Source organism: Schistocerca serialis, chromosome 4 (genome assembly GCF_023864345.2).
Source record: "Schistocerca serialis cubense isolate TAMUIC-IGC-003099 chromosome 4, iqSchSeri2.2, whole genome shotgun sequence".
NCBI lineage: Eukaryota > Metazoa > Arthropoda > Insecta > Orthoptera > Acrididae > Schistocerca > Schistocerca serialis.
Genome location: NC_064641.1, coordinates 476999833 through 477012100, shown reverse-complemented (window position 1 = coordinate 477012100; position 12268 = coordinate 476999833). Strand labels below are relative to the sequence as shown.

Here is a 12268-nt window from a genome sequence, read left to right as displayed (position 1 = left end):
CATGGAATAAACCACTGACCAGGAAGTGCCACAGTGTGTGATAAAGAAACTATTGTTGTCCTAGCTTGCAGATATGCTTCATCCATTCCACACTGGGGTAGATGCAAAAATGAGAAACAAATCACTGTACAGTGTACCATTCTAAACTCATTATTAAAATAAACTTTTGTGTTCGTGATCATCATTCTTTTGTTTGTCATTTGTTGTGCAACATATCTTTTCACCAAAGTTATATGTCACTCTACAGATCCCTCCCATTAGAACGATGATGCCATCTCTATTATAAACCACAAATAAACAGTATAATGAAAAGGATAGTTGCTACCCACTGTATAGTGGAGGTACTAATTCGCAGAAAGACAAAACAAAAAGACTGTTGGAAAGTTAGCTTTTTGGCCAAAAAGGCCTTTGTCAAAAATAGACAACATACACACATGCGCGCGCGCGCACACACACACACACACACACACACACACACACACACACACACACACACACAGATTCTGTCTGGCTCCAGCTGCCAGAGACTGTGCTCATGTATGTGTGAGTTGCATTTGCGTGCGTGTGAGTATGTTGTCTACTTTTGACAAAGGCCTTGTTGGGCAAAAGCTAACTTTCCGACAGTCTTTTTGTTGTGTCTTTCTGCAATTCAGCTTCTGTGCTGTATGATGCGTAGCAACTATCCTTTTCATTATGTTGTTATATTCCATCCTGGATTTTCCACAAATAAACAACGAACAATTGAAGTTCAAAACTACGACATTTTTAAATACTTATGTGTAGATTCTTCTGGTACTTCTTGGAAGAACAATTCCATATTTAAGATTGAATAACAAACACTGTTTCTATTCTACTGATTTTTGTTCATTTCAAACTAGTTTTCAGCTTATTGGGCCATCTTCAGGAAACAGCTGACTAGCACTCAAAGGGACTCTAATTCTTAGGTGATCAAACATTATAAGCAAATATACAAACCGTGTGCATAGTGTGTCATGCATCAAGCTTGTTTCTTAACATTGAAATTACACTTTACACAACTGAAAACGCTAAACACAGTAAATAAACTGCACAATGTTATAGGTTAAATGGTTATAATGCTAAATTTTGTGAGATCTTGGCATTGATAGAGAGAGAATGAGCACAAATAATTTAATTTTCAGTGAACACCCAAAGGCACGTCATGTATGGAAAATATAATCAGAAACATTAGGATTAGTTTTGTATTTGGTATTTCCCTGCATCAGGTTATTATGTTTGTTAAAATTGTGTTAAATAATTTTCCAAAATGCTTTGAACAGTATGTTGTAATATACAAATTACAATGTTTGCCAGTGAAGTGTTGCGTGATGCACATTAGAGTAAAACATGACAGGTTCTGAAAGTTTGATTTATTACTTAGATCAGACCAGTCATTATACCTGTTCGACATAGTTATCTGTATATTATTTATCAAGAAACTTGTCACAGTACTCGAAAAAAACTAATTTTTATGTGTACCTTCCAAAATTTGAAAAATGCTAAACAAATGCTTCTCTGTGCTGATTTGTGTGTTCATTTTGGATTTTGTTGAATTGAAATATAACTTTTTATTTTGCATTTATTATTTCATCCTAATCCCAATCCTACCCACTGATGCCAAAGAAGTTTGATATAAGTGAGCTTCAGAGTGACATTTGCGGTTCCTGGCTTTCATATGTATATTTATTTTAGAGGTATTTTTTCCACATTTGTAGATTACTTTTCAGTGCTTGCTAAATATTTATTTCCTTCCCTAGGATGGGCAGATGGATATTTTAATATCTGGTGTTCAGAAGAGAAATAGAGCACTTGAGGGAGATGAAGTTGTTGTAAAATTAGAACAGTCTTCAGAGTGGAAGGTAATAAATGTTATTTTGAAAATTCGTTTAAATTTTATGTAGCCATTGTGAGATTACACAGAACTTGGTCTGTTCAATAACAGTGTAATTTGTAAATTTCTGATACAATTCTGGGGTGTTTTTGAGTGTGTATCATTGTACAGAAGAGATTTTGGAAATGTATATTTTATGTTCTTTTTTTCAGCCGAGATTGAGGAGGAAGAGCTTAAAGTAGAATAACCAGGCAATATAGGAAAACTGTTCATACATGACAAGTTCAAACTCCTGTTTATGAACAGAAACTTGTTTGCACTTCTATAAAGTAATTAGTTTAGCTTCAAAAAAACAGAAAGGGAATCAAACACTTTGGGTATGAAGGTGGGAATGAGGTGGAGATAGGCAACAATTGTAGGGGTATTTAATGAATTGGTGGTATTGATAATGCAAGGAATGCCATAAATATGTGTTATGAGGAATTGTCAGTGTGTTACAGGCAGTTTATTCATGTGGAAAAGTAGTGTTGTATTTGTTCTCATCTGTAAATAATACAAAATATTTAAAGTTGAATGACTGGACCTGCTAAAAGTTCCACAGTCGGGGTGGAAGTGGGCCAAGGTAGACAAACTGTTGTAACTTCATAATTTTGTCACTGACAGGAGCTGTAGTGGCACCAAACATCATTACCAACCATTCTTACATAATTTAATCATATCAAAATTAACATACCAAGAACAAAATTTCTCTGGGAGAGTAATGTGGAAGAACACTGTTAATCCGACAACATTTCAATTAACACATTGAAGTTCAACCACTTAGAAGAATTTCGGCATGGAAAACAGGCCATTATGTGAAGTGTTACTTTGACATAAGTTTGTGATACATCATAAAACATAATACGAACTTAATTGATATATTTGCAAGTTTTAAAATGATGATGACAGGAAGTGTAATTATCCTTAACAAGGAAGTGAGAGGTGGGTTACTGTGCAATTTCACAAGTATTTTGCTTTTGTATGTAAAAATCTGAAGTATTATACACTCCTGGAAATGGAAAAAAGAACACATTGACACCGGTGTGTCAGACCCACCATACTTGCTCCGGACACTGCGAGAGGGCTGTACAAGCAATGATCACACGCACGGCACAGCGGACACACCAGGAACCACGGTGTTGGCCGTCGAATGGCGCTAGCTGTGCAGCATTTGTGCACCGCCGCCGTCAGTGTCAGCCAGTTTGCCGTGGCATACGGAGCTCCATCGCAGTCTTTAACACTGGTAGCATGCCGCGACAGCGTGGACGTGAACCGTATGTGCAGTTGACGGACTTTGAGCGAGGGCGTATAGTGGGCATGCGGGAGGCCGGGTGGACGTACCGCCGAATTGCTCAACACGTGGGGCGTGAGGTCTCCACAGTACATCGATGTTGTCGCCAGTGGTCAGCGGAAGGTGCACGTGCCCGTCGACCTGGGACCGGACCGCAGCGACGCACGGATGCACGCCAAGACCGTAGGATCCTATGCAGTGCCGTAGGGGACCGCATCGCCACTTCCCAGCAAATTAGGGACACTGTTGCTCCTGGGGTATCGGCGAGGACCATTCGCAACCGTCTCCATGAAGCTGGGCTACGGTCCCGCACACCGTTAGGCCGTCTTCCGCTCACGCCCCAACATCGTGCAGCCCGCCTCCAGTGGTGTCGCGACAGGCGTGAATGGAGGGACGAATGGAGACGTGTCGTCTTCAGCGATGAGAGTCGCTTCTACCTTGGTGCCAATGACGGTCGTATGCGTGTTTGGCGCCGTGCAGGTGAGCGCCACAATCAGGACTGCATACGACCGAGGCACACAGGGCAAACACCCGGCATCATGGTGTGGGGAGCGATCTCCTACACTGGCCGTACACCACTGGTGATCGTCGAGGGGACACTGAATAGTGCACGGTACATCCAAACCGTCATCGAACCCATCGTTCTACCATTCCTAGACCGGCAAGGGAACTTGCTGTTCCAACAGGACAATGCACGTCCGCATGTATCCCGTGCCACCCAACGTGCTCTAGAAGGTGTAAGTCAACTACCCTGGCCAGCAAGATCTCCGGATCTGTTCCCCATTGAGCATGTTTGGGACAGGATGAAGCGTCGTCTCACGCGGTCTGCACGTCCAGCACGAACGCTGGTCCAACTGAGGCGCCAGGTGGAAATGGCATGGCAAGCCGTTCCACAGGACTACATCCAGCATCTCTACGATCGTCTCCATGGGAGAATAGCAGCCTGCATTGCTGCGAAAGGTGGATATACACTGTACTAGTGCCGACATTGTGCATGCTCTGTTGCCTGTGTCTATGTGCCTGTGGTTCTGTCAGTGTGATCATGTGATGTATCTGACCCCAGGAATGTGTCAATAAAGTTTCCCCTTCCTGGGACAATGAATTCACGGTGTTCTTATTTCAATTTCCAGGAGTGTAGTATTCATAGAGGTATATTGTGATCAGCACAGTAGTAGTTTGTATCTCTTCTGCATGTTGTACCAGTAAATTGTCTCATCTTCTCAAAACAAATCTTGGATACCCATGTTGGATGCTGCTTGGTCATGAATTTCATCTGTAAAGAAGATGAGATTAAGACAAATAAAACAGATCTAAATTGTAATTACAGCAGCAGTATCTGTAGTAACAATATTAGCGATGGAAAAATTGTGGCAGACTGCAGTTTACCTGAATATGAATGTTCAGACCATTTCCAAAGCGGATATTTCTCCCTCCGATCCAGAGTTATTGAATTCTTCCTCTTTAACTTCCAGAATTTCTTGCTCACTCAACAAACATTACATTTTGTAGCAGAATTGCAACAAACTGCAGAACCTAATGAGTACATACACAAAACCAACAATGGTGTATTCACATAATGGCTCAACGAGTTGTAACAGCAGCTGTTACATTCACTACTGTTTCTTCAAAATAATTTTAGAAATTGACAACAGAAGGCAGCACCTGTTAAGTGACAAGTGGTGAGACGTCCATACAATACTTTCATATGAAATGAGTTCAGTGTTCAAGCGATAGATGGCTTGCGCATCGAGAAAATTTCTGCCTGAGTTATACTTGGGCAAGATCTTTTGAACTCAGTGTTATAGCCAAAGTTATACTCGGGCTTGGTTGCCAAAGTGTTAAGTTCACTTGACCAACTGTACTAGAGTCTGCAGAGTGTGAAATTGTCATCTAATCCATTATGTGTATTGCAATACCTGAGAGCACAAATTACTGTTGAATATAATCGAAAGAAGATCTAGCAGAAGTTGGTTTGGTGGTTACAAATGTTTTATTTCAGGCTGGAGCAATCACTATGTCGTTATGAGGCCTTGTGTGAATTTTTATTTCTTCAGATTTCCCAAATATAAAGTACGGAATTAGGCGCATTTGGTAACAATAAACATGGCTATTGCAATAGTTGTATACAGTGATGGCTATGGTCTTAACTTCAGGAGTCCGGTCTACTATAAATTTACAGCTTTTAGTGATGATTTCCAAGTGTTGTTATAGATATGGTAGCAGGCTGAGTGAGACAGAGATGAATCAGCTGACAGTTAGTGCACACCATATAATTCAGTGCATATTCCCAGTAGGAAAAGAGGGATACAAAATGTTATTAATATACTTCCAGCAATTCCAAAGTTGATAGAAAGTGGTACCATCAGCAGAGTTTGTGGGAATCAGATGCTAGTCACAATCCATTCATGAAGGATACATGCAGCAAAAGCATCGTATTAATTTATATTGACCTTTGCATGCTGTGAAATTCCAGTCAGTCAGAAACTGAGAAAATGGGTTATATGAGGTGATGCAATAAGTTTTACTCTGTGGAAATGAGTACTTGGGCAAGTGAGATTTATTCTTAGATTCCTTCATGACATAAATTTGTTCTTAATGCCAAGATGATGCTGCAATGTAAGTTGAAACATGACTCTGGGATGCATCTGTCCTGCATCATCATCATCATCATCATCATCATCATCGTCATGCCCTGCATCGTCATCGTCATGCCCTGCATCGTCATCGTCATGCCCTGCATCGTCATCGTCATGCCCTGCATCGTCATCGTCATGCCCTGCATCGTCATCGTCATGCCCTGCATCGTCATCGTCATGCCCTGCATCGTCATCGTCATGCCCTGCATCGTCATCGTCATGCCCTGCATCGTCATCGTCATGCCCTGCATCGTCATCGTCATGCCCTGCATCGTCATCGTCATGCCCTGCATCGTCATCGTCATGCCCTGCATCATCATCATCATCATCATCATCATCATCATCATCAGTGTTCTGCCAAAGGCAGGTTTCCACATGGTAATACTCCATGCTCTGCTGTCTTCTGCCACCCTCTTCAGGTGTGCGTAATTTCTGCTTCCGCTTATGTCATCTATCATCTTATATATCCTCCTTCCTCTCAGTCTCGTCAGACAAACTCTCTTTTCTTACTTACTCTTTCCATCCAGCTTATTGTCCCCTTTCTCCTCCACATCCACATGCTTCTAGTTTTTTTTCTTCTTTCTTTACATCCTCTTATCTCAGTGTCCATTTTTCTGCTCAGCAGTATGCCACACTCCCCACAAAAGGCTTTCAAGTCTTTTTCTCAGACCTTTATCTAATTTGCCACATTATAATCTCCATTTCTGTTGAATGCCCCTTTGGTATAACAATGTGGATTTCCTGATGTCATCTAAAGTCTTCAGTGATTGTACTTCCAAGATATTTAAATGCTCTTACATAACTAATAATAACTTGTCCTATCTTAACATTTACCAATCTCCTTCCTTTGCCAGTCACCATACTTTTTGTTTTTGATGTATTGTCCCATATTCCACACAAGCTTTGTTCAAATCTCTTAGCATTTTCTTTACAGTTCGTTCACTTTCTGCCACTAGTACCACGTCATCAGCAAACCTTATATATCCTTTTGTCTTTCCAACAATATACATTCCTCTCTTTCTATCTAAGCCTTTTGCAATAATTTCTTTCGGGTATAAGTTGAACAATAAAAGGGAGAGGCAGCAACCTTGTCTAATGCTCCTTCCATTGCTGCTTCTTTCCGACATTTCATTTCTAATCCTTATTCTTTCTTTCTGTTGTAAATATAGCTTCTGTAACAATCATCTATCCTTAAAGTCTACTTGTTCCCTCTTGGAAGTATCCATCAGCTTGATACTTTGCATTCTGTGGAAAGATTTTTCCAAATCAATAAAAACAGCATAAATTTCTCTTCCTTTTTCAATATATTTTTCTCTATGATTCTTAGCAGGCCAGTAGTATCTCTTGTTTCTTTGAGAAAAAAAAAAAAAAATCCAAACCTTTCCTCCCCAACCCATCTATCCAACTTGGCGTAGAGGCTACTGTTCAGCACTCTCAGAAATGTATTAGCTGCATGAGAAATTAGCCTGATACTTGGAAGCTCTTTGCATTTTTGGCATTTCTCTTTTCCTACATTGGTGTCATTACTGCTGCAAGGAAGTCATCAGGCCATTTCCCTTTGTCCTGTATCAAATTACAGGTGTAGACTATTTCTTTTCTCCTCTGCTTCCAAAACTCTAAAAACCTTCTGCCGACAAGTTATCGATTCCAAATTTCTTTTGATTCTTCATCTCCTTCAGCCCCTTCCCTCCTCTGCTTCCAAGCTGCTGTATTTCTTTCCATTTTATTGCAAATATTTCTCCTCTTCAAGCTTGATTTCAGTTGATATTTGATCTGCTCAAAACGTTCAGTTGTTCTTGTATCGTTCGCTCTTTTGTATTTCCATGTTCAGTCTTACTTCTTTTACTTTCAATAACTATCCTTAGCCAATCTGTATATTTCTCCATTTTCTCACATTCCACTTCCATGCATCTTTCTCTTGCTTCTTCAGTTTCTCTTCTCAGTTCATTATTCAGTTTCTTGTATCCTTAATTTTCTCGTTTTCCATTTTTCAGTTGTTGTTCTTGTTTTTTAAAACACATTTCCTATAGTCAATTCTTTCCTGGTTTCTGTGGACACACTAATTCTTAGTACTTCTTTGGCAGAGTCCATGAGTCCTTCCCTCATTTTAATTCACTTGTCATTTACTCGTTCAACTCCACCTCTTTCCAATTTTTCAAGAAACCTGTGTTCCAGCTCCTTGAATATGTTCAAGTTTAATCTTTCTTTTGCTTTACCACTCCACACTTTCTGCAACTTCACTTTTATTTCTCCCACTATGTAGACTGTTCCTGGGTAAGCTCTGCCATTCATCAGACAGTTCCTAAATCTTTCCTGTGCCAATCTAAAATCCAACTCTGCTCAAATTTGAGATCCAGGAATAACATCCACTTTTGTGATTTTCAAATACCCACTACTAGTAAGTTTTCTTTGCAGAAACTGATTAGTCATTTCCTTGTCTCATTTCCTATCCCTAATCCAATTTTTTCCCACTGTTTCTTCATCTCTTTCTTCATCCTCTGCTGCATTCCAGTTCCACATAATTGATAATGCAGGTATTTTTGTTTCTATTTCTATATCAGTACAGTGAAACCCCTATTTTATGTTTTCATGCAGTCCAGACTTAAAAAACATAAAATTGAGCAAATGCAGAATCAAGGAAAAGTTACAAACTCCAAAATATGAGCAGAAACATATATTAATTGGCATATATGATTAAAAATTGTACCCTCTCCAGTACAGTGTACAAAATCTATATAAGTAAAGGAAATTAAATGTACAATACAATGTTTATACAATAATTTGTGGTAATGAATTTCATCAGTTCTTAAAAGATCACAGATGTGTAACAGCAAGTAAAAACTTGAAATTGGTATCTGGGTACAAGCTAATGGAGCTATTTTCTGACTTACTGCGACCAAAATTATACATCAAAACATGCATTTTTGAGAGGTCTTCCCTTTCTGATCACCCAGAAAAAACAAAAATTGATGAACATGGTGAACAAAAGTCAAAACTGTGAAGTATGGTGAAAGGCATTGGTATCTAACATGTGGAAATGAGTGTTTTCCTTCTGTAGCCAATGGCAGTCCACGAGCACAGTGACCTGAGTGTGTCCAGCAGGCGAACTCATTATACATGTGTTAAAAGCCGCTTTTATACAGTCGACTTTCTTCTCTTAGTTGACTACTCACGACAAGTGAAAGTGGCTCTACTGCAGCACCCCTGGCATTTTATTGGAGTGTTGTCTGTTTTGAGTAATCAGTTTCATTTACACATCTTTGCCCAAATTGCTGGTGTTGTGAAAGCTGTCTGCTGTGGAGTTTGGTATCTGAATGGTGAAAGCAAGGTTATGAGGGACTATCCTTTTTATGGAAAATTTGAAATATGGTAGCAAAATGTAGGAAAAAGCAGTGACAATGGAGTTTATTAATGACCAAAGTAGAATTCATAGCGGAAATTCTTGTCTAATGTCATGTAGTAAATTACTCACTCTCCTGAGAACTGAAAGAATATGAAAAAGTCCGCAGTTCGTGGTTTAATGGCTAGCATTGCTGCCTCTGGATCACGGGGTGTCTGGTTCGGTTCCCGGCTGGGTCAGGGATTATATGATCTCATCATCATTCGCGAAGTACTGAGACTGGAAATGGAAAGATTTGGAACTTGTACAGGCACTGATGACCACAGTGTTGAGTGCCCCACATATCATCATCATCATCATCATCATCAGAGTATGAAAAGTGTCATCCAACCATTTCAGAACACATACATTTATTTGCTCATGACATTATAGGCTGGTAAACACATGAGACAGTATGTTGTGTTGTTGTGATCTTCAGTCCAGACACTGGTTTGATGCAGCTCTCCATGCTACCCTATCCTGTGCAAGATTCTTCATCTCTGAGTAACCACTGCAGTCTACATCCTTCTGAATCTGCTTGGTGTATTCATCTCTTGGTCTCCCTCTACAATTTTCACCCTCCACACTTCCCTCCAGTACTAAATTTGTGATCCCTTGATGCCTCAGAATGTGTCCTACCAACCGGTCCTTTCTTCTAGTCAAGTTGTGCCACCAATTTCTCTTCTCCCCAATTTTATTCAGTACCTCCTCGTTAGTTACGTGATCTGCCCATCTAATTTTCAGCACTCTTCTGTAGCACCAAATTTCGAAAGCTTCTATTCTCTTCTTTTCTAAACTATGTATTGTCCATGTTTCATTTCCATACATGGTTACACTCCATACAAATACTTTCAGAATGGACTTCTTGATACTTAAATCTATACCCAATGTTAGCAAATTTCTCTACTTCAGAATTGCTTTCCTTGCCATAGCCAATCTACATTGTATCTCCTCTCTACTACGACCGTCATCATTTTGCTGCTCAAATATCAAAACTCATCTACTACTTTAAGTGTCTCATTTCCTAATCTAATTCCCTCAGCATCACTTGATTTTATATGACTACATTCCATATCCTTGTTTTGCTTCTGTTGATGTTCATGCTATATCCTTCTTTTAAGAGACTGTCAGTTCTACTCAACTGATCTTCCAAGTCCTTTACTGTCTCTGATAAAATTACAATGTCATCAACAAACCTCAGAATTTGTATTTCTTCTCCATGGATTGTAATTCCTACTCCAAATTTTTCTTTTGTTTCCTTTACTGCTTGCTCAATTTACAGATTGAATAATATCGGAGCTAGGCTACAACCCTCCCTCCCTCTCTCCCTCTCCCTCTCTCCCTCTCCCTCTCCCTCTCCCTCTCCCTCTCCCTCTCCCTCTCCCTCTCCCTCTCCCTCTCCCTCTCCCTCTCCCTCTCCCTCTCCCTCTCCCTCTCCCTCTCCCTCTCCCTCTCCCTCTCCCTCTCCCTCTCCCTCTCCCTCTCCCTCTCCCTCTCCCTCTCCCTCTCCCTCTCCCTCTCCCTCTCCCTCTCCCTTCTCAACCACTGCTTTCCTTTCGTGCCCCTCGACTCTCATAAATGCCATTTGGTTTCTGTACAAATTGTGAGTAGCCTTCTGCTACCTGTGTTTTATCCCTGCCATCTTCAGGATTTGAAAGAGAGTATCCTAGTCATCAATGTCAAAATTTTTCTCTAAGTCTGCAAATACTGTAAATGTAGGTTTGCCTTTCCTTAATCTATCTTCTATGATAAATCATACCATGCGGGTTCTAACATTTCTACAGAATCCAAACTGATTTTCCCTAAGATTGGCTTCTACCAGTTATTCCATTTGTCTGTAAAGAATTCGTGTTAGTATTTTGCTGCCGTGACTGATAGTTCGGTAGTTTTCACACCTTTCGACACCTGCTTTCTTAGGGATTGGGATTACTACATTCTTGTTGAAGTCTGAGGATATTTCACCTGTCTCATACATCTTGCTCACAAGATGGTAGAGTTTTGTCATGGCTGGGTCTCCCAAGGTTATCAGTAGTTCTAACGGAATGTTGTCTCCTCCCGGGGCCTTGTTTCAACGTAGGTCTTTCAGTGCTCTGTCAAATTCTTCACACAGTATCATATCTCCCATTTCATCTTCATCTACGTCCTCTTCAATTTCCATAATATTGCCCTCCAGTACGTCACCCTTGTATAGACCCTCTATATACTCCTTCCACCTTTCTGTTTTTCCTTCTTTGCTTAGGTACAGGTGGTTCTCTTTTCTCCAAAGGTCTCTTTAATTTTCCTGTAGGCAGTATCTATCTTACTCGTAGTGATATATGCCTCTACATCCTTACATTTGTCCTCTAGCAATCCCTGCTTAGCCATTTTGCACTTCCTGACGATCTCATTTTTGAGACATTTGTATTCCTTTTCACCTGCTTCATTTACTGCATTTTTATAATTTCGGCTTTCATCAATTAAATTCAGTCCCTCTTCTGTTACTCAAGGATTTCTACTACCCCTAGTCTTTTTACCTACTTGATCCTCTGCTGCCTTCAGTATTTCATCTCTCAAAGCTACCCATTCTTCCTCTACTGTATTTCTTTCCCGTGTTCTTGCAAGTTGTTCCCCAGTGTTCTCTGTGAAACTCTCTACAACCCCTCGTTCTTTATCCAGGTCCCATTAGCTTAAATTCCTACCTTTTTACAGTTTCTTCAGTTTTAATCTACAGTTCATAACCAATAGATTGTGGTCAGAGTCCACATCTGCCCCTGCAAATGTCTCACAGTTTAAAACCTGGTTCCTAAATCTCTGTCTTACCATTATATAATCTATCTGAAACCGTCCAGTATCTCCAGGCCTCTTCTGTGTATACAACCTTCTTTCATGATTCTTAAACCAAGTGTTAGCTGTGATTAAGTTATGCTCTGAGCAGAATTGTACTAGGCGGCTTTCTCTTCCATTCCTTACCCCCACTCCATATTCACCTATAGACAGTAGAAAGCACTTGACTGCTGTGATATTTTTGGTGTAATTCACCATGTTCATAAATTTTTGATTTTTTTCCTGGGTGAACACAAGGAAAGACCTCTCAA

The 12268-nt window shown here is 40.2% G+C and overlaps 1 protein-coding gene across 1 annotated transcript in view; it reads left to right on the top strand.

Moving 5' to 3' along the window:
* The window catches only part of LOC126475158 (DIS3-like exonuclease 2), a 170802-nt gene that overhangs the window by 40676 nt on the left and 117858 nt on the right, over window positions 1-12268 (top strand). The window contains exon 5 of the mRNA XM_050102780.1: window positions 1776-1877. Within this exon, the coding sequence (XP_049958737.1) occupies window positions 1776-1877 (102 nt within the window). The remainder of the gene's footprint in view (window positions 1-1775; window positions 1878-12268) is intronic.